Raw genomic sequence first — 27914 nt, 5'->3', positions numbered from 1 at the left:
TCAACAAAACCAAACTTTGTTGGAAAGTGCCATAATGAGATTTAATACATTGTATGCTAGTCTTAAAAAAATGTTATCACAAAGCCTGACACAGAGGGAATAATTCAATTAATTGTTAGCCACTATTAATAGTAATATAAATATAATATCAACATGTTAATATTTGATCAGCATATTGAGGCCAACACAAATATATTAATATGAACAAAGATACTAAAAAGTCTTGTTAATATTTAATCTATGTATTATAGTTACTATATTGCTAATAGCCTTGATACATTCCTATAACAAAATACCAGATATTAATACCCATTTCCCAAACATAATTTTATTAAAATGATATTACATTAAACAAGTCTCATCACTTACATATCACTAATGAGTTTTCTTCTTGGCCTCTTTTCTCAGATTTGCATCTGCTGGTGATGATGGAATTATAGTTGTGTGGAATGTCCAGGTAAGTACCAATTAAATGTGGACTGTAATGAATACATGACAGTATGGTTGAATACTTATTCACTAATACTGTATAGGGTATGTTGGCATATTATCATCATTTGAGATTGGTTAGTACTTGAGAAAGGTGAGTTAGAGAGACTTGTTTGCAACAGAGACTAGTATTTCATAATAAAGAGAGAAATTTAAGTGCTGGTTTGTGTGTGTGTGTGTGTGTGTGTGTGTGTGTGTGTGTGTGTGTGTGTGTGTGTGTGTGTGTATACAGAGGCCAGAGGGGGACATTGAATGTATTCTTTGTCACAGACACACACAGCCATGTCTGGCTTTTTACAGTTTGCAACAGGGGCTAGTATTTCATATTAAGAGAGAAAGGTTTCTGTAAGATTTTTCCACCCTGACAAACAAATGCTATTTTGTGAAAAAGTATTAATCTTTAAAACCATATTTATTTTAACTGTGTGTGTGTGTGTGTGTGTGTGTGTGTGTGTGTGTATGGCGGAGGGTGCCTGCAGAGGCCAAAAGAGGTCTGAACCCCAGGAGCTGGAGTTATAAGAATAGTGAGTCTCTGATATGGGTCCTCTGTAAGAGCAGCAAGTGCTCTTAACCACGGAGCCATCTCTCCAGTCTCTGAGAGTTTTGATCTCACAGAACAGACTTTAGGCATTCAGCTATGCAGTGACATCAAAAATGAATTGCTATTTTTTGTAAGAGGAAACAATTCTTCATTGAACTTTGTATGATAGCATAGTAAAAATTCTCACAATTGACTTTAATCTGTGTAATGGGAAGTCTGTTTTTCAAGTGTACTTAAGGACTGCCCAGATTTCCCGGGGCCTCTCCCTGTGTTCTGTCTTTGCAGGTTGCACCTTTTTTCTGGTTATCTGCTCTCCCTGCCAGCCCTCATTTCGCTGTAGTCTTGCTTAGATGGAGGCATCCTTTAACATCACGGTGTCCGCCTGGTGGCTCCCGTCCTCCTTCATCCCACGCTCAGTGTTCAAGTGCCCCCTTGACATTTTCTCAGATACTCTACACTCACGCTTCCACATTCTTAAGTTATCTGTGGAACATGTATCATGCCTCCTAACACGATGCACATGCTGTAGGGAATAATGACCAGGAAAGTCTTTTCATGTTCAGTACAAACAGTTTATTCTATTTTGATTGATTGGCTGAGACATGGTCTGGCCCAGACTGGCCTTGAACTTATGTCTGCCTGCTTCAGTATATTGAAGTCTGGGATTACAGATACATACCGTCACTCAACCTCACACACATTAAAAAAAAAAACCACTGTAATTTTAGCTAAGATTGTTTGGATCAGGCCAGTCACAGTGGCACATGCCTGTAATACTAGAGGTGTAGCCAGGAGGACCAGGAGGTCCAGGCTAGCCTTAGCTTCATGATACATTTGAGGCAAGCCTGGCCTATATTACTGTTTCTGAGCAAACAAAAAGTAAAATAAGTTGAATCTATGCTTCTAAAAATGATGAATGCAGAAGACCAGCTGTATTGTAAATACAGTCATGAAACCCTGAAGCCTTGGGGAGATCCGAAGTTTATATATGTCGTATGTTTCCACTTGGGAAGTCAGAGGGAGGCCTTGGAAGAAGACATTGAGTGGTTGGGAATGGTGCTGGGTAACATATGCTGGAGACCACTGTGCCTTTTTTTCTTCTGCGCTTAAAGCTGTAAAGAGGTTGGACATATGCACACGCATCCCAAGGACTCCCTGTTTTCACTCTACAGAGTAAATTGCTGCTGTTGCTACAGAACTTACACAGTTCCTAAAAACCATAGGAAAGATTATTTCTTTAAACCGACCATGAAAATATGCTAAGTTAGCATACTAACTAGAAAATAGTCAAAAATATTCACAGCTGCTTTTTGATACTTGTTTAGATTATATTTGTTTAATTTTTTTAAATTCCAAACACATAATTTTAAATGGCATGTATGTTTATTTTCTACATAGCTATTCTTATTGTTATTTAAGACCCTTCACATTGGAAAGGGTAAGTTTGTTAACATTCTTACTTGTATTGCAGACAGGAGAGAAGCTCCTGGAACTCAGAGGACACACCCAGAAGCTAACGGCCATCATTGCGTTTCCCCCTCTAGACTCCTGTGAAGAGGGCAGTCAGCTCATCTTGACGGCCTCCGCTGACAGGACCGTCTGTATATCCTTACCCCTAGAGTGCGGTGGCCAGGGACCCAGTGCCTGCGTGTGTCTGTGCATTCTGATGGCAGAATGATTTTCTTCAGGTCTTTACGAGATGCTCCCTGAAGTGTTAGGTGAGGAAGTAGCAGGTCAGGGCTTGTAATTCTAAAGACCCACGACTGAGGCAGTTCTTTGCAGAGTGTAAAATTACAATTCTGGAGTCTGCTACATCGCGTTGTGCAAAATGAAGGGATGGAGGTTGTGGGCTTAAAATGTTACCTCAGTTTAGGGAAATTAGGATGATTTGGGCTGGGAAAGAATTCATTTCCTCCTTATGTATGGCCCTCAACGTGAGAACCTGTTTGGGTCTGTCTGCACGGTAGTTAAATCTTGGCATTTCAAAACAGTTTTTGAAGTGAAGTTACTTTTGCTTCCCTGTACTTTCCAGTTAGAATTTACAGTACGACAGAAATGCTGATGTTCTGTGAAGTGCTCTTGTTTGCTCCAGATTATTGTGTCTTACACGTTGACTTATTTAATCTTTAAAGTGGCCCTATGAAGTAGGGGTTTTTGTCATTCTCACAAGTGAGAAGGTAGAGACAGAGATGGTAAGCAACTCACCCAAGGCACATGGCAGGTAAGGCCGAGTGGCCAGCAGCCGGCTTGCTGTCAGGGTTCTGAAGCTGTGGCAGACCTGCTCCTGATAAAATAGTGTGTGGTGACTGCAGTTTCTATTACTCCCTTTAAAGCGTCGGATTGGCAAGGACCAGTCTAGGCCTATTTGAAATCTCTGTTTAGAAGTGAGCGCAGAGGGGACGTGGTTTCCTAGGCCTCTCTAGAACCAGGACATGGGACTTGGTGTCCCACTTTGAGTGAGCTCAACAGCTGAAACAGTTTCTAGATAAATTGTCCATAGGTGAGAAAATGTCAAGAAAACAGTTAAGTGGGATAACCTCTGTGTGCTCATGCGGGATGCAGCCAGACGCTTAGGCCAGGCTAGACCATCACTGCTGCTCTTTTGAGGAAAACATTATCTTCTGGATTCAAGCCCTTGTCTTTTTCTCTTTGTTATAATTTCTGCAGAAGTAGAATTTAAAATACAGCAGCTTTTTAGGCCATTCCTAAGACGTTGTGCTAGTATTAGAGACATTTATTAAAGTTGCTGTCACAGTTCAGGGGTAAGATGCTGGGACACTTGCCTGTGAGCTGTGACATCACACACAGCCATTCCTGTCACTGAGTCACTCCTATTTAAAAGAATCCCAGAGAACTTTGACGTTCATTTTAGATGGATTCTAAATTTACTCTCCTTGGACCTTCACTGTTAATTAACTCTCTTAATTAAATGTCGGTGGTAGGTTGTTTGTTTGTTTGTCAAGTAATGGTCTTAAGAGTCCACGTTTCTTAGTTTTGAGCATTAAGGTTTTCAACAGTGAAGTCTGTGGAGAGACTGTGAGGGTATTAGAACTGAGAAACTTAAAGCTAGAAAACACCATTCTGTAGCTTGAATTCTAATTGGTCTTAATAATAAAAACCCGGAGTCAGATATCAGGGTGGAAGCTTGAAAGATCAGAGAAGCAGAGCAGCCAGCCACTAGAAAGACTTCTTCCCTCTAGGAATCCTCAGACTGAAAGGGCCAAGCTCCTGTCTCCACCCCACCTTATCACTTCCTATCTCTGCCCAGCCATATCACGTCCCGTTTCCCCCTCCCAAGTGCTGGGTTTAAAGGTGCGCGCCACCACTGCTTGGCCTCTAGTGGCTAGCTTCACACTCTGATCTCCAGGCAAGCTTTGTTTGTTAGAGCACAAACAAAATATCGCCATATCATCTAGTTAGGGAGAGAGCTTTCTTATGACTGAGTAGTTTGTTGAGTGTGACACAAGCATATGAATATATAGGCATCTTCCTTTTTATAATGAACTGCATTTGAAGTGTGAAGTAGAATTAAAAAAAAATAATCAGATATAATATTAACTAGATTATAAAATTAACTTTAAAATTTTAATTTAAAATGTACATTATACATGATATAAAATGTATTTGCCATGCATTTATATTATTTACATTTACAAGTATATGATATATTTATATGATATGGAATGAAACGCCATAGGAAATAGTGTTAAAAGTTTATAAAGATCATCATGTTCTTTAAGTCAAACTAAACCTTCACCATGTGACTAGAGGTCTTGTAGTTATTCTCAGTGCATACACAGTCAGAGTAACTAACACACAGTTACTGTTAATAACAGTAGTAAACCATGCATGTACACTGTAGTGACTTTCAGAAACTGTTGGGAGATGTGGAAGTTTTTGTATAAAGCATTATGCACGTGTTTTCTACATTATGGTAAACTGTTTTCAAGAGTACACTTTAAGCAGGTGTAGTGTGTGATGCCCATGAAGATTAGTGCTTCAGAGCACTCACTCTGGTGTGTCCTTAAATGGCCTCACAGTCTAACGGTAGCTCAACCTGCTCCTAGGTGATGACCTACCTGCCCTATAGATTCATGGCAATATGAACACCAAATAGCTTAGATTGTATTTAAAGGTTTGCTGACTGTTTATACTTGTGATTTAATTGTTAATTAGAAATGTTATCTCATAATTAAACTTTTAAAATTCTACTTGGAAATTATTTCTTAACATCGGCGTAAGTTTGGGACTGCGACACCGGCAGACAAATCCAGAGAGTCTCCTGTTTGCAGTCTACAGTAAAGGTAAAGTCTGAAGCAGATTTGGGTTTTTATGATAGTATTTTTGTTGTCTTCAAAATGGTTAATAAATGGGATGAAATTAGTTCTTTAGGTTTTACACGTTGTTGCTTTCACACACACACACACAGCCATTCGATTTTAAGACAAGATTTTAGGGATCATATGTATTTAAGTGTGAGAATGTTTCAGCTGGAAATGAGAGCAGGGGAAGACAAGCAAGAAGGCGGGGCTTGGTGGGTATACAGAGGCGGGGCTTGGTGGGTATACAGTGGGCGGGGCCTGGTGTGCTTATAGAGGGCGGGGCCTGGTGTGCTTATAGAGGGCGGGGCCTGGCGGGCTTATAGAGGGCGGGGCCTGGTGGGTTTATAGAGGGCGGGGCCTGGTGGGTTTATAGAGGGCGGGGCCTGGCGGGCTTATAACAGGCCCTCCTAGAAGGAGGCAGCATTTGCAGAACTGTAGCAGGAACTGTTCTGTTTTTAATGCTTTGAGAGATAGGGAGGCATTTGTCCCTTGACTGCTGCCTTCTCTAGAGCCATGAGGACACGTTGGTTTCTTATTTCCAAAACCGAAAGCTCTAATGTGTTGATGTCATTTCATTTTTAATAAACAAATATTAATTGGGGCTTTAATGGCAGGAATGCTGCCACATGCGAGAGAAACAGATGCGGCCAAGTCTTGTTTCCTTGTGACTCCTACAGGAGAAACGGCGTTTGTTCTGGGGAAGTTAGCACTGTCCACTGCTAGCCAGTTTGGGAAAGGCACAGCTCTGGGGACAGCTGCCCTTCTGACAGCCATTGTCCCCTCCCCCCACTTTTTTTTTTTCTTCTGAGTGCCAGTAGTCAGGCTCATTCATTATTTCCTAGAAACACAGCAGCACTGTGCTGTCGTGATGCCAGTGTGCTGAGGTTCCCGTGGAAGATAGTGCCGTGTGCTGTGTTCCTACTAATCCAGCAGTGGGGCATCTGAAGAAGTCGCCGAAGTATTCCCTGTATTTTATGTGATATGAAAAAAGTGCTACTTTTGCATTCCTGTAAAAACATTTCCTACTATCTGAAGAGCTAAAATCATTAGTTCTCCAGTGAAGCTCCTTGAGTTAGTTGAAGGAACCGAGAAGAGTAAGATGATGTGTCAGGGGATCCATCTGGGGGTCTTTGCCGCACTGGTAAGCGGATCTTATGCCTGTGCGGCCAAAGTACTTTCAAAAGAGGGTTTTGCTTGTTTCACGTAAAACAGTCTACAAATCAAATCTGCTCACAGTAGTTCATGCTTCAGTTCCTCTTAGGTGACTTCTCAGAGCAACTCAGATCTACAATATAACTCTGGCTTTTTTTTTGACCTAATAAACTTTTTAGATGACAACTAGAGTTAGCAAGGAGTTGTAGTAAAATTGGCTTCTTTTTTTTCCCCTACTTGTTTGGAGATAAATAGATATGCTTTTCTTGGAAGGCAGTGTGGTGTTATGAAGACTCTAATACAGCAGTTCTCAACCTGTGGGTCATGACCCCCGAGGGGGTCACATATCAGATACCCTGTATATAGATATTTTCATTATGATTCATAACAGCAAAATTATGTAGCAATGAAATAATTTTATAGTTGGGGGTCACCACAACATAAGGAACAGTATGAAAGGGTCATAGCGTTAGGAAGGTTGAGAATCACTGCTCTGAACAGTGAGTATGTACATCAAGTCAGGGTCTCTAATTCAAGGATGCCCCCCCCACGCAATAAAGGAAGCAATGAGAAATTTAGGTGGAGGTGTATGAACAGAAATGTGTGCTGCAAATTAGTTTATGTAAACGGGTGATGGAAGTGTTCTAGTGTCTTATAAAGAGAAACAGTTAAAGTATGGTGTGTGTACACATTAAGTGTATTTTAGGAGACTCTAAAAAGACTTTGGAAAATGTAGTGATAACATGTTAAGTATGTAAAACAGTGTGTTATCGTCAATAAAGTATTAACAGACTAAAACTAGCAACATATAGAGAGGGTGCAGCACAACCCAGGGAGATTTATCCCAGGAATATGACTTTAGCTGAATATCTGAAAGTCAGTCAGTGACCGGTAAGAGTACAGGACAGTAACCACACGATCATTTCAGTAGAGGCAGAGAAAGCATTTAACCAACTCTGGTGTAGTCTCACCATGAAGATAATTTATACCCACACATGACCCACAAAGGTCATTTATGAAAATCTAATAAATGAATACTGAATACTTTCCTCCGTAAAGTCAGGAATGAAATAGGAATATCTGCTCTCAGCACACATCTGTTTAGCTTGCACTGAAGGATCTGGACAGCAAAATTAGAGAATAAAAAAGAAACAAATGGTTGTTTTATGACTCTTTTATGGAAAAGAAGAACTAAAGCTTTCTGGATTTATACGTGACAAGACCTTATATGTAGAAAATCATAAACCCACACAAAACTGTAAAGGCTAATAAATTAACCTAGCAAGGTTTCAGGGCACATGGCGGACAGTACAAAAAAAGTTGTAATTCTCTAAAATCAAATTGAGAAAACTCCATTCACAGTAACATCCAAAAATAAAAAAAAATAGAATACTTAGTTTTTAAAAGTAGGTAGTTTATAAATTAAAATCTTTAAAACATTGTTCGGTGAAATTTAAGAATATATAAATAAATTGAAAACCTTGAAGCTGGAAGAAATGGCTCAGCAGTTAAGAACACTTGTTGGTCTTGCAGAGGACCCAGGTTCAATACCCAGCACCCACACGGTGGCTCACAGACATCTTTAACTCCAGTTCCAGGGGATCTGAGGCTCCTGTGGGTAAATCATGCACATGATGTGCTTACATACATACAGGCAAAATACTCATACAAGTAATCTAGAAAACATTGTTAACTGGAAAACTATCATATGTTAATGGGTTAGATTAATATTAAGATTTAAACACTAATATTAAGATTTAAATGATCTACAGATGGAATACAATCTCTATCATAAAATTAAATCTGGCTTGCAAACTAACTTGAAACCTGATATGGAAGTATAAAGGATCCAGAATAGCCAAAACAATTCTGGAGAGAAAGCATAAAGATGTGAGAAAATGCCTAATTCTAAAACTTCCTTAAAGATGTAGTATCAAGACAGTGTGATACTGGCATAATGATGTAGAAATACAGATCAATGGAATAGGATTGAGGGTCCAAAAATAAAACCTCACACATGTAGACAGTTTGTTTACAAGGGAGCTAACACCTTTCAATGGAAGAAAGACTAGTCTTTAATAACTGAGGCGAGCCAGGTGTAGTGTTCATATCTGGACTTCCTGCTGTGGAAGGCTGAGGTAGGATCATTTGAACTCATGATTTCAAGATCAGCCTGGGCAGCATAGTGAGACTGTCTCACGGAGAAAGAAAAAGCAGAATCAGATGGACATGTACATATAAAACGGAATAGATTCAATTGGTACCAACTGATAAATTGGGCCTAATTAAGTGGAAACTTTTGTTCTTCAAAGAATACCATTGACAAATTGAAAATACAGCCCAAATAATGGGGGAAATATGTATAAATCATTTATCAAGCATGTATCTAAAATGTGCAGAGAACTCTTAACTTAAAGAAAAGTAGCACGATTAAGAATAATTTGAAAGAAATTTCTCCAAAAAAGATATGTAAATGGGCAATAAATGTATGAGAAAAGGTTCATCATCATTAGTGAGAGGAATGAATGTAAATCAGAACCATGATGGGCTCCTATTTTGTACACACTGGCACCACTAATGTCTAAAAGACAGGGCTTGTGGATAAACACATGGAAAAGTCATACTGTAGCTCATGCTTTGCTAGTGAGCTTGTAAAATACTACAGTGACCTTCCAAGTTTGGTAACTCAGTAATGTTAAACAATAACCCTCCTGTGTATAGTCCCATCCCAAATGAAAATGTGCCCACACATATGTGTATAATGAATGTTCAGAGTGCCAGTCGGTATTCATACTAGCTAAAAAACCAGAAACAACCCGACTATCCATCAGTTAATGACTGGGTAAACAAAACACGCATAACCACACAATAGACTGTTACTTGCCCATAAACAGAATAAAGAGCTAATGTAGAACCCCAGAGACTAGACAGGGTAGACTCTTGAAATATAAACTGTTTTGATTTATTCACCTTTTTCTTCCATCTATTTTAAAAGAAGCCTTATCCTGAGCCAAGGCGACCATCACACCCCCCCTTCTTTCTAATTCAGTTCTTCTCCGTCTCACTCGGGGTCTGTGGGTGAGGGCATGACTCTTGAAGGAAGGGACCCTGAGGTACCGTGTAAAGTAAAGGATTCTATACTCTGGGAAGACTTTAAGTCTACCAAACAGAGTTATTGAGAATTGATTGAAAAAGTAAAAACAGTATCATAGTCTCCATTTTATTTTTAAAAGGCCTTTAAGGATTGTGAGGAAGTTATCTATTAGTGGCTCACAGGTCATCTGAAAGCTTAGTGACTTGAAGCTATAATAAGCACGCGGTGTCTGTGCTCAGACATAGAGAACCTCTTAGCTGATTGGTGCTGGCTCAGGGTCTTTAGACTGTCTCCAAAAGGCTTGTCTGTGTTGAGAAACCTACTCAGAGGCTCCCAGTGGCTTGGGACAGTGCTGCTGTGTATTGTTCAGAGGCCTCAGCTTCTTGCTGTGAGACGTCTGTCTTTAGTGTCCCCTTGGGGCAGTGGGCCAGTGTTGACTGTGACCGTCTCACAAATCACATGGCCGCTCTGCTCCGTACTCTGTGAGACAGTATTCTCTTAAAGAACCCATAATCAGAAGCCAAACAAACTGCCTGTCACAGGGAGGGCCTTGAAAGGACTTGAGGACACGATTGAAAACCGTGGGACAGCGAGTGCTAGAATTTCTAAACTAATAATGCATTTCCCATCAATTTTGCAGTGTGTAACTGTCCTGCGGAGACTAGACGCTTGGCTCTCGGGTGGTAATGACTTAGGTGTGTGGAACCGAAAACTGGATCTGCTGTGTAAGACCGACCATCTTTCTGATACAGGTAAAAACCAGTCAAGGTGATTATGAGACACGATTGATAGACTGTAAAAGACAGTTGAATCTTTAAAGACATATCACAATATAATGTGATAATTCCATGTAGGAATTTTTTAGTTCTGAGGACTGTGGATAGCCATATCCAATTAATATTTTCATGTGACAAATAACTGAAGGAACATTTATATCCGCATGTATCTTATTTATACCAAGTATTGGGTTTCGGTATGGTATTTTCATACATGGACACAATGTATTTTGGTGATATCCACCCATAGTGCCACTCTCCCTTGACATCCTTTCCTTTGCACTAGTATTTCTTCCCCAGACGCCGCCCTCCTTCCACATACGAGAGAAGACGTGCAGCACCGTCTTCTGCTTATGGCTTATTTTACTTACGATGATCACCTTCAGTTTCATCGACTTTCTTGAAAATAATAGGATTTTGTCCTTTATGGCTGATAATACTCCACTGTGTGTGTGTGTGTGTGTGTGTGTGTGTGTGTGTGTGTATGTGTGTATCACATTATCCATTCATCCATTGATGAACACATGGGCTGATTCCATAACCTCCCTGTTAAATAGTGTCACAGTGAACATGGGTGCATAGGATCTCTTTTACATGATAACCCTTGGTTACTTTCAGTATATACCCATACCCAAGTGTGAGATAGCAAGACTGCTGTGGGATGTTCTGTATGTCAAATGTGTTGCTGATTAGTCAATAATTAAAACACTGATTGGCCATTGGCTAGGCAGGAAGTGTAGGCGGGACAAGGAGGAGAATAAAGCTGGGAAGTGGAAGGCTGAGTCAGAGAGACACTGCCAGCCGCCAAGATGAGAAACAGCATGTGAAGATGCCGGTAAGCCACGAGCCATGTGGCAAGGTATAGATTTATAAAAATGGATTAATTTAAGCTGAAAGAACAGTTAGCAAGAAGCCTGCCACGGCCATACAGTTTGTAACCAATATAAGTCTCTGTGTTTACTTGGTCGGGTCTGACGGCTGTGGGACTGGCAGGTGAGAGAGATTTGCCCTGACTGTGGGCCAGGCAGGAAAACTCTAGCAACAAATGGCGTCCAACGTGGTGGCAAGAGTTTCCACCTAAAAACTGAGAATTGTCTCTCTCAAATGAGTGGCAGTTGCCTGTTTGAGCTACTGGTGGGTTCCTAGCGTGCGTGCACGACCTGCAGTATGGCGGGAATGAGGCCTCTGCAAGTGGCACATTAAGCTACATTGTGGATTTAGCCTTTGCTAGTACAAAACAAAAAAAGAGGTTTCTGGGCTACACGCTGCTTGGATAAAAGCATAGACCCACGATAGCTCCCAGAGCTGGTGGTAAAGTACCACGCCACGTTGGGAAGCTGAGGTGGGCGGAGCCAGCAGCCACAGCTGCTGCAGCTTAAAGCAATAGATTCACAATAAGACAGATTCAGATGTAATAGTTTAAAATGTGTGTAAAATATACGTAGGCTTGAAAGAGACAAGAAAAGGTGATATATACAGTATAGAAACAAATACATGGTTTTAAAAATAAAGTCTTTAAAGAGACAGTAAAATTAATATAAAAAATAAGCCACGTAGAGATGACTATTACACAGAGAGTCTGGATTGTGTTGTCTTTGGGATTCTTAACTGCAGAGAGATATTTGATTGTAAAGGAAGCTGAGTTAAACCAATATGTATATTTTAAAGGTACCTTGACTTCAAAATTTGAATATAAGGATATGTTGCTTTGGAAAGGAGACTCTGCTTTTGTTCCCACAGAAAGCCAGAGGCTATGGATTTGTTCAAGATTAAGATACATCAGGTTTGACCAGCCAAGACCCCCTGAAAGGTCTCCGATGACACCATGGCCCAGATGATCCAACATCCAGAACGGTTTGAAGGCATCTGGCTCAGACGATACAGCCTCATGGACTATTCCATAATCCTAAAATTTTCTTTGTATCCCCATAAGATACAGCGCCCCCCTCCAGCAGGAAGTAGTAAGAGAAGCTACGCCCAAATTCCCAAATTATATGTAATTTTACTTTGTTAAGGTTAAAACCTTCCTTTTTTTTTTTAAAAAAAAAGGGGGGAAGTGCTGTGGGATGTTCTGTATGTCAAATGTGTTGCTGATTAGTCAATAATTAAAACACTGATTGGCCATTGGCTAGGCAGGAAGTGTAGGCGGGACAAGGAGGAGAATAAAGCTGGGAAGTGGAAGGCTGAGTCAGAGACACTGCCAGCCGCCAAGATGAGAAACAGCATGTGAAGATGCCGGTAAGCCACGAGCCATGTGGCAAGGTATAGATTTATAAAAATGGATTAATTTAAGCTGAAAGAACAGTTAGCAAGAAGCCTGCCACGGCCATACAGTTTGTAACCAATATAAGTCTCTGTGTTTACTTGGTCGGGTCTGACGGCTGTGGGACTGGCAGGTGAGAGAGATTTGCCCTGACTGTGGGCCAGGCAGGAAAACTCTAGCAACACAAGACCATGATCACTTAATAATATTCTACACTTTTATATATTTTCATATGTGTGTGAGCATGTATGTGTGTGTGTGTGCATGTGTGTGTTTGTGAGCTATAACACATGTATGAAGGTCAGAGGGCAACTAGTAAGAATCCTTGTTTTCTACCATGTGGCTTCCAGGGTCACACTCAGGTCCTCAGGCTTGGTGGCAGGCCCCTTTATCCACGGAGCTATTTCACTGGCCTCTTAGTGAACATTTTCTGTGTTTAAAATGCTTCTTGAAGAAGGGAGATTTTCACCAGCTTGAGGCCAGCCTGGGCTATGAGTGAGACCTCATCTCAAACAACAGTCAACAAACCTGCAAAACTATTCTCCTACCCGTCCGTGTCCTTCTCTTGGGCTCTTCTACACGTTTCCCATCTCTTCCATGTGGACACAAATCACATTTGTAAAATATGCCCATGTGGAGGAGAAATTAGGGCAGAGATGCTCTTGACATCATAGCAGGGCTGCTAGTCTCTGACAGGTAGGAAGGAAAGTAAGCGGGACATCCCGATTTGCATATATGTTAACAGTTCTATTTATAAATTACATTGTTAAACAATTTCTTGTTAATGTGTTCCAGTATTTCAAGTCTTAATACTTGAAGTTAAGGTTAGTCTGAAACCATTTTATGATTCAGCTATGAAAAGATATTCAGTCCTCGGTGCTTAAGGCCAAGTACAGCAATCCAGCTGCTCGGGAGACTGACAAGGAGGGGTATCTGAACTGAGGACCAAGATAGGCCAGTCTGGACAACAGCGGCAACCAAACCCCACTTACTAAAAATTCTGCATGTAAATAAATGATGTGTGGTGGTGTAGAGGCTAGTCATTTCAGTGAGTCGTTTTAGAAATGCACTAATTAGCCATGAATGTGCGGTTTGAAGGCCTCTTCCTCAGCTGTTGGCTAGAGGGTGGAGTGTTGAGCTGGGAATAACTGGCTGCTCCACAGGAGAATCACTTCCTTTGTGATCTTCTTCAGATGCTCTGGCAGTCAGTGTTTCAGGAGAGGATACCCAGCTTCCTGCCCTCTCCTCTGCTCAGGCCGACACTGTCTACCTGGAGTAGTGTCCAGTCTCACAGGCTGAAAGCTCAGTCCTCAACAGTTCCCTCTCCCATCGTTCCATTTACATGCCCATTTTTTTTGTTGTTTTTTGTTTTGTTTTGTTTTGTTTGTTTAGATTTTGTCCCCATGGTTATAAATCAGGATTCAGTTTGCTAGAGTGGTTTACAGAACTAAGAGAATCTCATTTACTCACGTCTATCACAAGAGTACCAAAGGAGAAATACAAAGGGCAAGGTGGGAGGAAGGGGCATAGGGCCTTTGTGCCCTCTCTAAGTGTGCCACCCTGCAGGAGCTGTCATAAGTACAGCTTTACAGAATCTATCTGAGCCTGTCCTGGCTTTTATGGAGGCTTTATTCTGTAGATATGGTTAATCAAACTATTTACTGGTGATCAACATTATCTTCTGTCCCTCTCTCCTTGGAAGTTGGCCGGTAAGGCTAAAAGTGCCAACTTTCTCCCCCTGCCTTGGTCCTAGCGAGCGGCTCTCATCCCCCAGCTACCAGGGACAGACACTAGTCATCTCATTGGGGCACAGAAAAATGGTGTCTTCGGAGATTCAAAGAATTTTAGGAGTTATGTAAGGAAACAGGATGGAGGGCAGATATGGCTTTTCCACCATTACATTGTCTAATTTAGTGCCAGTGGGCATGCATAGTCTTGAAGTTACACTGAAGGAAAACCCCAATTCTATATCTCGTTGAACTAGCCATCATGTGATGGTTGATGGTGATTATCATAAAGGATGCTTAGTAAATACATGGGGGTGGTTGAATATACCATGTCACCACCACAGGAGAAATATTCAGAGCCTATTTATAGATATAAAAAATGTCTTCCATAGGTATCAGAAACTTACTTATAACTCAGTTTCTGTGCCCCAAGAAAGGAAGTGTTTATGTAGTAGGTTTCAAATATATTTTATGGGAATATAAATAAATTATAATATAATATAATATATATAATTGAATTGAATATAATAATAAATAACATAAAATTGAGAAAGTTTTATTTCTGATGTAACCCATGAGAGAAAATTATTTGCCTTTTTTTATATTTTTTTTTCTGAAGGGATCAGTGCTTTGGCTGAAATCCCTAGGGATTGTGTTGTAGCAGCAGTTGGCAAAGAACTGAGTGAGTATATATGTATATTTTCTTTATATTTGTGCACACATACATGTCTATATAGCAACATGAATAAATACTTATAGGTGTGCTAGAAAGACCAAAAACAAAAACAACAACAACAACAACAAAAGGTTTTATTTCAGAGATGCCTGCCTCTGCCCTAACTCTGGCTTCTTAGGGTTGTTGAAAACGATATAGCGTGGACCATTTTCAAAGTGTTAGGTCAGATTTCTTCTTGTCAATATATTACACTATTACTGTCTCCTAATAATTTGATTAAACAATGTATCGCTTATTCTAAAGTCAGTTAGCCATAGTATTTTCACTCAGAGTTTATCCATGTCAAGAAGACTTCTCTTTGGTATTAGCTGAGAGAATTTCTTACAGCCACAATTCAAATATGAAAGGCTATTAGAATTTCATAATCTTGCAAATTCTTTGACAGTTGGTGAAATATTGTCAGAGATACAGAAAGAAATGTGCCATGACCTATTTTCCAGAGAGGAATTTGAGGAACAGAAAAACTTGGATAGCTGATTCCCACCACTTGGAAAGGATGTGAGACCTTACCACTTTTTCTATCAGGCATGCCTGTCTTTGAGTATCCACAGCCCTGGCTCCAATGACCTATCAGATCGTGTAGTACACTGATGGTCAGCCTGTATGTACACAGGTCTTATGTCTGCTGTGGATTCTGAGCATTCAGAGGCAGTAATGGGCCTATTCACATTTGGTAGCTAGAACTCCAAGAATATCATAGATGTTTTATAAATGTTGGTTGATAGAACTACTTGATTTGATTTTAGGTTTTATGTGTTGATTAGAATTAGAATTTGTAGTTTAAATAACCAGGCTGGCCTCGAACTCAGAGATCCGCCTGCCTCTGCCTCCCAAGGGCTAGGATTAAAGGTGTGTGCCACCACTGCCCAGATAAATAAAACTATTTTTTAAAGTCAAATAATAAATCAAGGAACACATTCAACATCTATAGTCAAAAAACTAGAAGCTATGTTCTCAGAGGACTTAAAATTTATAATAATATATACCCCCAAACTGAGAAGTCCTCTTTTCTTGTTTAACTGCTGTTTTTATTTTTTGGCCGCTGCTGAAGCCTTTGCTAAGTTGAAGGCTGGAATCTGTAGCTTGTTTTGTAGCCGTGCATACTGGCCTGGACACACGTGTAGAGGGTGCTGATAGTGGAAATGGGCCAGGGGAGTGGCCAGGCACTGGCCTGAGCAGGAACAGAGTGCTACTCCTGACATGTAATGAAGCCTGGGGCAAAGTGGAGGTGTCAGGGTGGGTTTGGGAAGTCAGCAAGTGAAGCAAGGCGAAGGAAACCCTGGCTTAAAGTTTGAGGAGGTCATTTAAGTGTCTCTAGCATTTGAAAGAAATGGTGTAAGCTGGTATAAGTAGGTTCTTTTTGGAGTTTTTTGTTTGTTTGTTTTTGTTTTTCAGTGTGATGTGTACTGTGCACTTAATGTTTTTGGAGTAGAAAGGTAGTTTATGTTCTTTGAACATTTAGTAAAATAACCGTCTTTTAGTAATTTTCAGGTTACTAGCACCCACAGAAGATTTACAGGAATGGGATATCGTTGAAGTTAAACGTCTTCTTGATCACCAGGATAATATTTTGTCCATGGTCAATATCAATGGTAAGCTCTTTGTGTACCTTTATGTTACATACGATTTCAGAATTTCCATCTTGTTTTGTTCCAATAGTTCAGAATTACCACTCAAATAATAGATTAGATTAGTGGAGATTGTTGTTATCTCTTATTCTAAGCTTTGAGACAGTAGAGCCTAGCTCAAGGCTCCGAGTGTGGCAGGGCCAAGACTTAGGCACGGACAGGTAGAGTAGGGCTTAAGGTACTGCTTGGTCGCTGTGGATGCTCATCACAGGCTGTGAATTCTGATGCGGGTAGCATTTTAGCATTCTTCCGGAATGGCTCTGGCTCCATCACTGCTAATGAGCTGGGATGACGTCAGATGGCAGGGGAGGATTACGAACTCTGGCTCTTGGCATTTAGTTAGTTCTGGTAGATACGTGACGGCTGACATCATCAGAACCGAACTGGGTGATCTGTGGATGAGTCAGATGGAGAGTTGTGGTGGAGATTGCAAGCAGGTTGTGTAAGACTGCTGGGAAAATGGCGCAGCAGGAGGAGATACAGCCCCTGCGTCCCGGGAGAGCTGGGCTTGGCTGGCTCTTTTGGAGGAATGTGTTGTATAATTGGAGAGGAGGGTGAAAAGGAGCATGGAGAAGACCCCATGTAGACTTGCTTTCTGTCCTTTGTACCACTTGGTCTTATTTCTAGATGTGTCAGTGAGCATCCTTCCCAGCTTCAGAGTCTTCCCCTCAGCAGCCAGCATCCTACCAAACTCAGGTGCATGTCTTCCCAAGGATCGGATTGCCTGTGGTGCTGGAAGTCACAGTGGTTGGGCGACTCTTTGTAGAGTTTTCTCTACCCACGAATCGTAGCTCCAAAGGCAAGCTCTTACATGGGCGACTCTTTGAGCCTCCATGGAAATCCTGAACAATGACAAGGCCCTGGAGCTTCCACAAGAAGCAAGACAGGTTCTGGCCCATTGTATTGGTTATGTCTAGTGATATGTCTTATTTTAGTGCTGAAGCCCTGGCATCACTGAAACAACGTGGTTACTTAAATGAAGATAACCAGTTGTGACCAAGCAAGCCTTAGTTAGCTTCATGGCCCAGCTTTTGCTGTGCACTATACAGCTAGGCTTATAGCTTCTTGTCATTTTTTATTTTACTTTTTGCTGAGGTGAGAACCCAGTGCATTCTGAGCAAGTGTGTTCTACTGAGCTGGGTCTAACTCAACCTGAGGCTTACACAGATTTAAAATTTAAGGTTTTTTCTCCCCCTCACCCCACTTCCTTCCCTGATAGGGTCTCTCTGTGAAACCCACGCTGACCTTGAATTTGCAATCTCACTACTTTGACCTCCAAAGTTCTGCCGTTCCAAGCATGGACTACCGCACAGCTCTTTGTCAGGATCTTATGGAAAATGGAAAGCTAAAAAGAAGTGAATTAATGAGTTATTAATGAAGGTTACAGAAAATCCACAGTACCTTCTGATTTATCAACTGTAAAACTGAACAACAAATGATAAATAAGGTGAAAGTGTTTTTAGGATCACACACGGTTAGGTGGTCTGGCGATGTTTGAAAGATTTGCTATTGGCCAGATCTTGTATGTGGGAGTGCTGCAGATTTTGGCGGTCTTGTGTGATTGAGTTCTGTGCTTCTCCCCTTCACTTTCTGCCCTGCTCCTTTCCCACTCACCCATCTAATACCAGTGGCCAGTTCCCAGGTTTGCATCACAACAGAGGTGCATTTAAAAAAAAAAAAGAAAGAAAACTTTCCCACTCACCCATCTAATACCAGTGGCCAGTTCCTGGGTTTGCATCACAACAGAGGTGCATTTAAAAAAAAAAGAAAGAAAAAAAACTATTTCTTGGCAGGTGATGGTGGTGCACACCTTTGATCCAGCACTAGGGAGGCGGAGGCAGGCAGATTTCTGAGTTTGAGGCCAGCCTGATCTACAGAGTGAGTTCCAGTACTCAGAGAAACCCTGTCTCGAAAAACCCAAAATAAATAAATAAAATATAATTATACTATTCCCCCCTTCCCATTCCTCCCTCCAAACCTACCTGTATATCCTTCGTCTCTTTAAAATTCATTGCCTTGTTTTTCATTAATTGTTACATATGAGTGTGTGTGTGTGTGTGTGTGTGTGTGTGTGTGTGTATAATTATGACACGCTAAGTCTGTATAATGTTACTCGTGTGTATGTTTTCAGGGATGACCATTTGGTATTTTTAAAGGCTTGGGAAGAAAGCTCAGTGGGTCAGAGGGCTCTTGGTGTAAACATGAGGACAGATTTCCAGAACTCTTAGGAAAGCTGGACGTGCCTGTAACCGCACCAAGGGTGAGGGTGACGGTGGAGAAGGGAGTCACTGGGACTTGTTGGCTGCCATCCTAGCTAAAAGCCAGCGAGCACCAGATTCAGTGAGAAACCCTGTCTCAAGGGAATAAGGTGGCGAGCTATTCAGGGCGTCCGAATTCTCCTCTCACCCCCACATGCATGTTCAGAGGCTCACATACCTGCATACACATGTGCAACATGGAAACGAATAACCCACGCACAGTTTTCTAAAAAGAAGTACATTTTTGGTGAGGGGGCCCCGGGGCAGTCTTGGAATGGTGTATTTGAACTCCCCACATATGTTTGATATATACCAAACTTGCTGAAGGGGTCTGAATGTCCTGGGGGGGCGTGGTTTCCTAGGACATAAGCTGACGTTCCTACTCTCTTGTGGCACCCTTGCTTGCTCTGTGCTGACAGTGTGGCAATCACAGAGCATTCACGCTTGTGAGGTATGGCTAGATGGATGCTGGAGAGATTTTCCTAAGTGGATTTTCATACTACAGGGTGAAATACATCCCCTGTTACATCACTGAGCATGTTTGGTGTGAAACATTTTGAGTGACCTGTCTGGAGATATAATTCACACGGGGAGAAGCTATATGCTAAGGTAGATGTCAGTCTTTTGCTTTGAGTGAAAAGATCCAAGAGGTCATTGAAAACTGTGTTTGTGTTGTGTAAAAGAACCTCAGAGGGGGCGACTATGTGGTCGGTCTCAAAGTTTTAATTCAGGGCTGACTACAGACCCAGACCTGGAGTCAAGGAACCCCTTTTTCATCCTTAACTTCTTTGATTCTTTTGGAGTTGAGTGAAATTGGAGGAGGCGTGGGAAGATTAGTGCTGCTGAGTAACCCCAAACTGCCATAGTGTTAAAACTAGCAAGTTGTCTCCCTCCAGAGACCATAAATAAACTTATTTCTTCACACAACACATTCTGTAGTGTGTCAGGAACTACAGACATCAATAAGCTCCCCATTATGACTCTGAGACCAAGATAAAAATAGTGTTTCTATCTAGGATGGTTAGTGACTTTTACTTCTAAGAGATTGTTCATCTGGCTATGGCAGATTTCTGTGCTGCTGGCTTATTTGACAGATGGAATAATAAAGTTCTAATTACCCATCTGTATATTTCTAAGTTGTAAATCACTGTGCAGTTAAATACTGTTAATGTAGAATATTAACCATACTCGAAATCACATTAGATGTTTTTTAAAAATAGCTAGATATTTACTATTTATTTATTTTTTTCTATAATCATCCTCATTTAATGCATGAGGAATCCAAGACAGAGAAAGGTTAGTGATTTCCTTGAGACTAGCTGGCTACTTAGTAGCAGGCAGAGCCAGAACTGTAACATGAGTTCTATGCTCAGAGCATTGTTCTGGTCTGACTTGCCTTAAATATGTAAGAATAGTTAATAAATTACATTTGAGAGTAATTTTTAGTCTAGCAGTTGCATATAGCTATTAAATGTATAATGTATAAATTGTCTAGGCCTTAATTTAACTCTATTTGAGGCTTTTAAAGCTTATTATTTTACAAGTTAAACCTAGTCATAATAAAAATATGGCACTAGCAAGAAACATAGCATTAAATTAAAAATGGAATTAAAGTGAAAATTGTGCCATCATTCAGTATTAAACACTAGTGTACATCTTTCTATGTATTTCATATGTGTATACATATGTGCATTTGTATATACACGCTTTACAGTTTTATGAGTATGTATGAACTTAGTTCCATGTCAATATAAATATACCTTTACAGATCAATTTTCAATAGCTAGTACTATTTTATTTTATGGTTGTCATATTATTTAGTCTGCAGTTGGATATTTAGGCTGACCTCAAATTCTTAGGATTCTGTCTTGCAGCTTTGTACGTATATTGTTATGCATTTTCCTCAGGATAAATTCCTTGAAATGGAACTGGTGGATCAATATGCTTGTTATTTTACAGTTTGACTCCTATTATTAAATTAATCTCTGAAATAATTGTTGATATTGTGCCAAAATGTACTAAGACATTAGTAGTATATAAACACACCGATTCCCACATATTTCTCACCTATACTTTATATATCATTTAAAATTTCTTTATTAAAGTAGTTAAAATGTTATCACATATTTATTTTCCATCTATTTTTTTATTCTTAGTAATTCCCAGGAGTGCCATATGTATTAAGTATAATGAACTGTTTTGATATTTGAGTTGCCAACTCTCCCCATTTTTTAAATCATATGTGTATCTTTTTTTGCCAAGCAGATATTTCTTTGTATGTCTCCTCTGCCCATTTTTTAGTGCCCTTTAACACTCTGTATTCATAGAACTACTTACTTTATCCACGCCTATAAGTACCCTCAGTGTTTTAATTGACAGTTTTTTGGCTTATCATTTAAGGAAGATTCTTTTGTTTTTATTCCTGTAAAAGTTGACCAAACATTATAGATGGCATTTTTATTGGCACAAACTGTAATATTTATCTTCAGTCAGTGAACTAGTCTGTTTCTAGCTTCTTACTGTCATATTAATCTTTCTGTTTAGCTTGTCTAGGTACAATTAGGAAGCCCATTCATTTTTATTTTTAGCCTAGAGAACATGATCAGTACTGGAGCATTTGTGAACTTTTCTAGATACGAGTTTCGCCACTGGCTCCCATGTCGGAGAGCTGATCATCTGGGATGCCCTGGACTGGACTGTGCAAGCTTGTGAGCGTAGCTTCTGGAACCCATCTTCACAGCTGGATGCCCAGCAGGAAATAAAACTCTGCCAAAAACAAAATGACATTTCTATTAATCATTTCACCTGTGATGAAGAGGTAAAAAGTATAAATTATAATTGTTACAAATAAAATCAGTATCTGGTATTTATAGCCTAGTATGTTGGACATGTGATTCTGGGCTGCTGAGAGGGGCAGAGGCTCTTCAGTGGGCAAAGGCACCTGCTACCAAGCCAACAACCTGAGTTCAATTGACAGGATCCACAGGGTGAAGAGAACCAATACATGAATGTCCAGAGCACATGTGTACACACACACACACACACACACACACACACACACACACAGAGTAACGAAAAGGTTACCACCAATGGTTTCAGGTTCTAAAATGGCCTGATAATTGTATAAGGAATGTACCACTTATATTTAAAAAGAGCACTTTGATCCTTGCTCCTAATCTTGCACGCAAAGGAATGATTAGAACACAAATTTACATACCTAATTTGGGTTGGATTAAGCAATCCCATCGTGCTTGAGGTTACTATTTCATTTGTTTTCAGATGTGTTTCCTAGAGAGGGAAAGAGTGAAAACTGAGACATGCTCGCCTTCTTGGTTGCTGGCATCCTGGCCAGAGCACCTGGGCGAGAAGAGCCACCGCCTGGCTTAGCAGGCAGTGGTGCTTTGGAAGTGCATGCTGTAAAACCAGGGCCGACTCTTGCCTCCGATCTGAAAAAGTCTTTTCTTTAAGCCTCAGTTGCTCAGAAAATGTGTCTAAGGGGAGTTATTTTTCTCTGTGTTCATAGCCTTGAGAAAGGAAGTAAAGGAAACCTTTCTTTTTGGTGTTCTCTATCCTCATTGACATAGTTGTTACCGTTTTATTATTTGTATTGAAAAATTCAGTACTAGTGCTTTTATTTCCTTTGTACTGCTTTGTGTGCTTATGTGGGTGTTGGCATGTAGCACTGTAGCCAACACAGGGGTGTGAGTACAGAGGCTGGAGGTCAGCGCCAAGTTTCTTCCTCCATCGCTTTTCACGTTATTTCATTTGAAAAACTTTTAAAAATGTATTTATTTGTGTGTGTGTGTGTGTGTGTGTGTGTGCGTCAGTTGTGCTGTGGCCCACATGGAGTTGGTTCTCTTCTTCATCACATGGATCCTGGGACGGGACTCAGGCCATCAGACTTGGTGGCAGGCACCCTTACCAGCCATTTTAACCAGCCCTTCAGTTCCTTCCGTTTTAACTTGCCAACCTGAAAAGTAACAATAATGCTTTCCTCTCACACCTTAACAGAGGTATGAGGTGACGTGAACATTAGCAAAAATACTTTCTAAAGATTCAAGTGTCTTAATAGAAAGATATTTCTAGCACTATGTTTAGAGTTTTTTTTTTTTTCTCTTAATTCTTCAGATGACCTTAAGATAGTGCCACCAGAGCATATCAGGTTGTTTGTAGGCCTTCTGATTGCTTAAGATGTGCAGTGCAAGTCGTTTTGCCTGCATTTCCAGACTAGAGCAGCTGAGTAAATTCCCAAGGGTACCGTGTTCCTTGGAAGCCCAGGCTGCACTTAGACACCTTCTGCTGCAGAGCCCTGGTAGCAGCCGCCACTCCCGCAGCTCCGGTCTCCAGAGAGCATGAAGGCAGAGCTGAGCTGCCCTGTGCGGAGCCTTCCCGGCGTGCTTTCCTCCAGCCTGCTGAGTGTGCTAAGCCTTCCATGGTGACTTTGACATTGGGGGCATCAGAGGGCAGGACTGTCATTTTTGTCTGAAGGTTGGGAAGGTAACCGTGGCTTCCCAGTGTCACAGAGTGGGGAAATCTATTATACCAGGTAGTAATGACTAGTTCTATGCCAATTTCTGAACTTTCTCCATCCCTGCCACCCAGAATATATTTGCTGCAGTTGGAAGGGGGCTGTATGTGTATAACCTACAATTGAAGCGTGTGATTGCCTGCCAGAAAACTGCGCATGACTCCAACATCCTACACATCGACAAACTTCCCAACAGGTACATGCTCCCATCTCGGCAAAGATGAAAGACAGTCACGGTTCCTGGGGCCACCAACGTAATTTCTGCAGTGGCCAAATTAACTGGCTCCATGGCTTGACCTTGGTATTCTTTTAGAAATAGAGAATGTTCCATGACTGACTTTTATTGAAGAGTTTGTAGCAATATATGACAAAAATCTACAAGAGCAAGGTTAAATGAATTACACTTTTTTTTAAAGAAGGATTTCTTTTTATATTTTCTATAAACCCCCCTTTTTTTTACAGTGGTGTATGATAATGTCTAAAATCAAGTAGTAGCCCTTACTGTCTGAGACTACTAAATGAGGGCATTTGGCAGTTACGATTCCACTGATGAAATCACAGAGTAGCATTTTTCATGCAGGATCCTTCGGATGAGAGGCGCTGTGGAAAGAGATGTGATAAGAGGCGGGAAGGGGGAGCCTCCTCAGGACATTGTGCAGTTCATGCCATTTTTCTGAACGGTCTTTAAAAAGTGGAGATGATAATTTTGCGTCACTTGAGCCAGTGTCACAGAGTGTCAGGTGCTCTTTGATGGCAGCTGGTTTCAGTTTGCACCGTCCAGCCAGGTTGTGATGCCGCCCTGGCAAAAGCTGACCGCAGTCAGCTGAGGGCTCCAGCCATTTCAGCAGTTAGCACTTGGCCTCCCAAGGTGCTCTTTCTGTCTTTCTCCGTCTGGCTTTTTGTTCTGACAGGCAGTTAATCTCATGCTCAGAAGATGGCAGTGTACGCATTTGGGAGGTCCGAGAAAAACAGCAGCTGGCAGCTGAACCTGTCCCAACAGGTGTGTGCCTTCCCACAGAGCAATGATGTTCTCCCCTCCCTCCTCCCTCTGCCTCCCTCCCTCCTCTCCCTTTCTTCCTTTTTTCATCTCTTCTGACAGGAAACTGGAAGGTGATAATGAGAGCCGCAGGAACCGTATAGGATGTGCTCGGATGTGCTCGGTGCAGGAATCCGACATTTGAGGGATGCCAGTGGTACTTGGGATTAGAAATTGCGTCTTAATTTCCCTTCAGTGTGAAACTACCTCTTTATTTCAAGTGAAGTCAATTGCAGTTTTTTTATTTTGAGAGAAAAGTGTAACTTTCAAGTAATCCGAATGACCAGGTAGCCTACGGAAGTAATTACACATTTATAAAATTGTCTGTAATTCTGACTGACATAAGCAAAATTTATTACCATTGATATTAAAGCATTATTGTTCACACTGAATGCAGTTCATAGAAAAAAACAACTTACCTTTCTTTGTTAATGTCATTATCTCAGGAGCTCTTTTAGGTGTTTGGTTTGAAAAATGAATCTGGATATTTGAATGAATATAATTATTAATCCTTAATAAGTCAAATACTGGTGTTTCTACTTGTATTTTTCATTTTACTTGAAATTCTAGAATTCTCTCTCTCTCTCTCTCTCTCTCTCTCTCTCACACACACACACACACACACACACACACACACACACACACACACACGCAGACTTTCCTCTGTGTTTTGTTGATAGGTCTGAAGTGCTCTTCTCCACTGATTTTTGATCATTACAACCTTTCAGGCTGTTCACTTCTCTTACATTCCAGTGTCTGTTTTATTGCCACTAGTGGGTGAGTAGGGCAGTGGAAGAAATGTGGAGCTAGGTATGTTAAGAAAAATACAACATAATAAATTCACAGATCCTAGCTAGTGTCTGGTGCCATCAGCTTGACAGACAGAAGTATGAGACATGGTTGTATTTCAATGTTCTGCCTTTCTGTAAGGAAAAAGCACAGTAGTTTTTGAAATGACTGCAACGATTGTCTCTTTGTAGGGTTTTTTAATATGTGGGGATTTGGACGAGTGAACAAGCAAACCAGCCAGCCTGTTAAAAAACAGCAAGAAAACGGCACTACGTGTTCCCTGGAGCTCACTGGAGATCTGATCGGCCACTCGTCCTCCGTGGAGGTACCACTTTCAGTGGGCATGCCGTCCAGGCTGTTCCTGCTTTTGCATCATGCTTCTTTTTTAAGTCAGTTGCTCTAAGTAAGACTCACGCGTTCTGAGCGTAGGCTTTTGCAAGGTAAGACTATGGAATCAGACAGTGATAGTACAAGTGGTTAGGGTCACCCTTCATAGAGAGAGGAGTTGAGGATGTAAACGGTATTGGTTTAAGAACAGGCTTGTCACCATTGTATAGGAGATGAAGACAGCTGATCGACCATAGGGCGATGTTAGTGAACTGGAAGGTGTATCACAATAGTCAACAGAGGAAGCATGGAATGCTGTGGCTATATGTGGAGGGTAAAAGCCTTAACAGGATCTAACCCCAGGGTTCGTAACCAAATTCAGGATCAGAGTATTGTTTTCACTGCCTTTGAGTAATACTAGTTGTAGAACCCGGCTACCTTACCACTTTGCATTATGAAGTTTAGGAACTATGCAGAAGACTCTCACTGTGGAACTGCAGACACATCAGTAATTTACAGTACGCACCATTGTCTGCAATAAAGGAAGGAAGGAATGGTGAGGAGGAGGTGATGGGACCTGGTAACAGTGTAAGGAGAGCAGTGAAGGGGCCCTAAGTGGTACATTTCCTGAATTGTTCTTCCTGTTTCTTAGCCAGTGAGGAACAAATTGCTTTTAATTTGGATGGGCATCCATACTTAGAATCAGCAGCCACACTGGCCATTGACCATTTCCTGGAGTTTAAAAAGAGATATAAAATGCAATCCTTGTCCTCCTGGATCTTATACTTCAGTAGAGAGGAAGGAAAAAGACCTAATGAGCTGCTAATCAAGACGTCTTACGACTGACCCAGGTGAAAAACAGAGAGTTACAAGAAACGTTTCTTGCTGTATCCTGTAAAGTTCTCTAGAGATAGGATTTGAGAGGAGTCTTAGAGGCTAGGCTGGACCAAAAGATACATATCCGAGTCATGGGACTCCTGCTGTTGGGTACCGTGTCTTGTTCATCTTTGCATCCTTTAAGAAGTAGCTCAGGGCTTTGTTTTCAATGTTGTTTTTGCTTGAGTGCCTGTGGTGCAGATTACAGGTGGTCAGCATGACCGTGGTGTGGTAGACAGAGGCACAGATAGTGTTTTTGTTGTGGCAGATGGGTTGGATGGAATCACTGGGTTTCCATGAACAGACATTAGTCAGAGAAAAAAGCCTGAGTAAGAAGAGTTTGGGCTTTATTTTTAAAATATTGGGAACCCATTGAACATACTAAAAACGTGTTATGGGTGTTTTGCCTGTAGGCCCAGGAAGGCAAGAAGAGGGTGTTGTAATCCCCAGGGACTGAATTACAGCTGGTTGTGAGGTATCATGTAAGTTCTGGGAATTGAACCCAGGCCTTCTGGAAGAGCAGTCAGCGAGTGCACTTAACAGCTGAGCCATCTCTTCAGCCCCCATTAGAAGTTTTAAGTGGTAGAGGAGACCTTTGAAATGGCGCATTTATCATTATATAAGTGAAAGGTTTAGGAACGTCCTTGAAAGTGTTTACACTTTTGTCTCCTCGCTGTCCCCCAAGGCATTCCATCCTCCACATGCTAGGCAGGCACTCTGTCATCCACCGAGCTGGCCCTCATCCTGCATGGCAGCATTTTTAAAAAGCACCATTGGCTTCATTGTCAAGTTCAGACCCTTGTTGCCAGGTGCTGCTTCCTGAATATCCTCACAGCTTCTGTTCTCATCCTTGCTGCCCGGCCCAGCCTTGCTACCCATGCACTGATGACCTAGTCCTGCTATCCATGCACTGGTGACCCGGCCCTGCTACCCATGCACTGAAACCCAGTCCCCTGAGAAATTCTCCCCCCCCACCACCATATTCTTCTCTTTTGCTCCATAGTCATCAGGAAGTCCTGACCTTTGACCTTACTCTCTTGTTCCTTCTTACCCTGGGTCACTAAAGGGCCTCACCCTACTCCTAGGTTTTTCTCTCTAACCTCTGCACTGTCTCCATCCACAGCCTCAATCCTTTATCGGTTCTACACCTAGCCTCCATCCTCTCCCTTCCCTAGCACGTCCTTTCCTTTTACTTAGAGAGTTTTCTCCCAGTGATAATTCTAGTGCCATGCTGGATCTCCATTCTCCTGTGGCATGCCAGAGGGCAGAACTGATTACAGAATCTGTCATTGGGACCCTGTGGTTGCAGCTGGTGCTGGCTTCCAAGCTGGAGTCACTTGGTAAATGCGGTGCACTGACTCAGCACCTCTGC

At 41.3% G+C, this 27914-nt stretch overlaps 1 protein-coding gene across 1 annotated transcript in view; it reads left to right on the top strand.

The window, feature by feature from the left end:
• Nucleotides 1-27914, top strand: part of Wdr41 (WD repeat domain 41) — a 49426-nt gene that overhangs the window by 20356 nt on the left and 1156 nt on the right. Inside the window, exons 3-12 of the mRNA XM_052743545.1 lie at nt 409-457; nt 2502-2631; nt 5273-5334; nt 10239-10350; nt 14984-15046; nt 16582-16692; nt 21620-21804; nt 23589-23710; nt 24426-24514; nt 25531-25664. Coding sequence (XP_052599505.1) covers nt 409-457; nt 2502-2631; nt 5273-5334; nt 10239-10350; nt 14984-15046; nt 16582-16692; nt 21620-21804; nt 23589-23710; nt 24426-24514; nt 25531-25664 — 1057 coding nt within the window. The remainder of the gene's footprint in view (nt 1-408; nt 458-2501; nt 2632-5272; nt 5335-10238; nt 10351-14983; nt 15047-16581; nt 16693-21619; nt 21805-23588; nt 23711-24425; nt 24515-25530; nt 25665-27914) is intronic.

Source organism: Peromyscus californicus, unplaced genomic scaffold (genome assembly GCF_007827085.1).
Source record: "Peromyscus californicus insignis strain IS unplaced genomic scaffold, ASM782708v3 Scaffold_18__1_contigs__length_77618521, whole genome shotgun sequence".
Lineage (NCBI taxonomy): Eukaryota > Metazoa > Chordata > Mammalia > Rodentia > Cricetidae > Peromyscus > Peromyscus californicus.
This window is presented reverse-complemented; position numbering and strand designations above follow the sequence as displayed.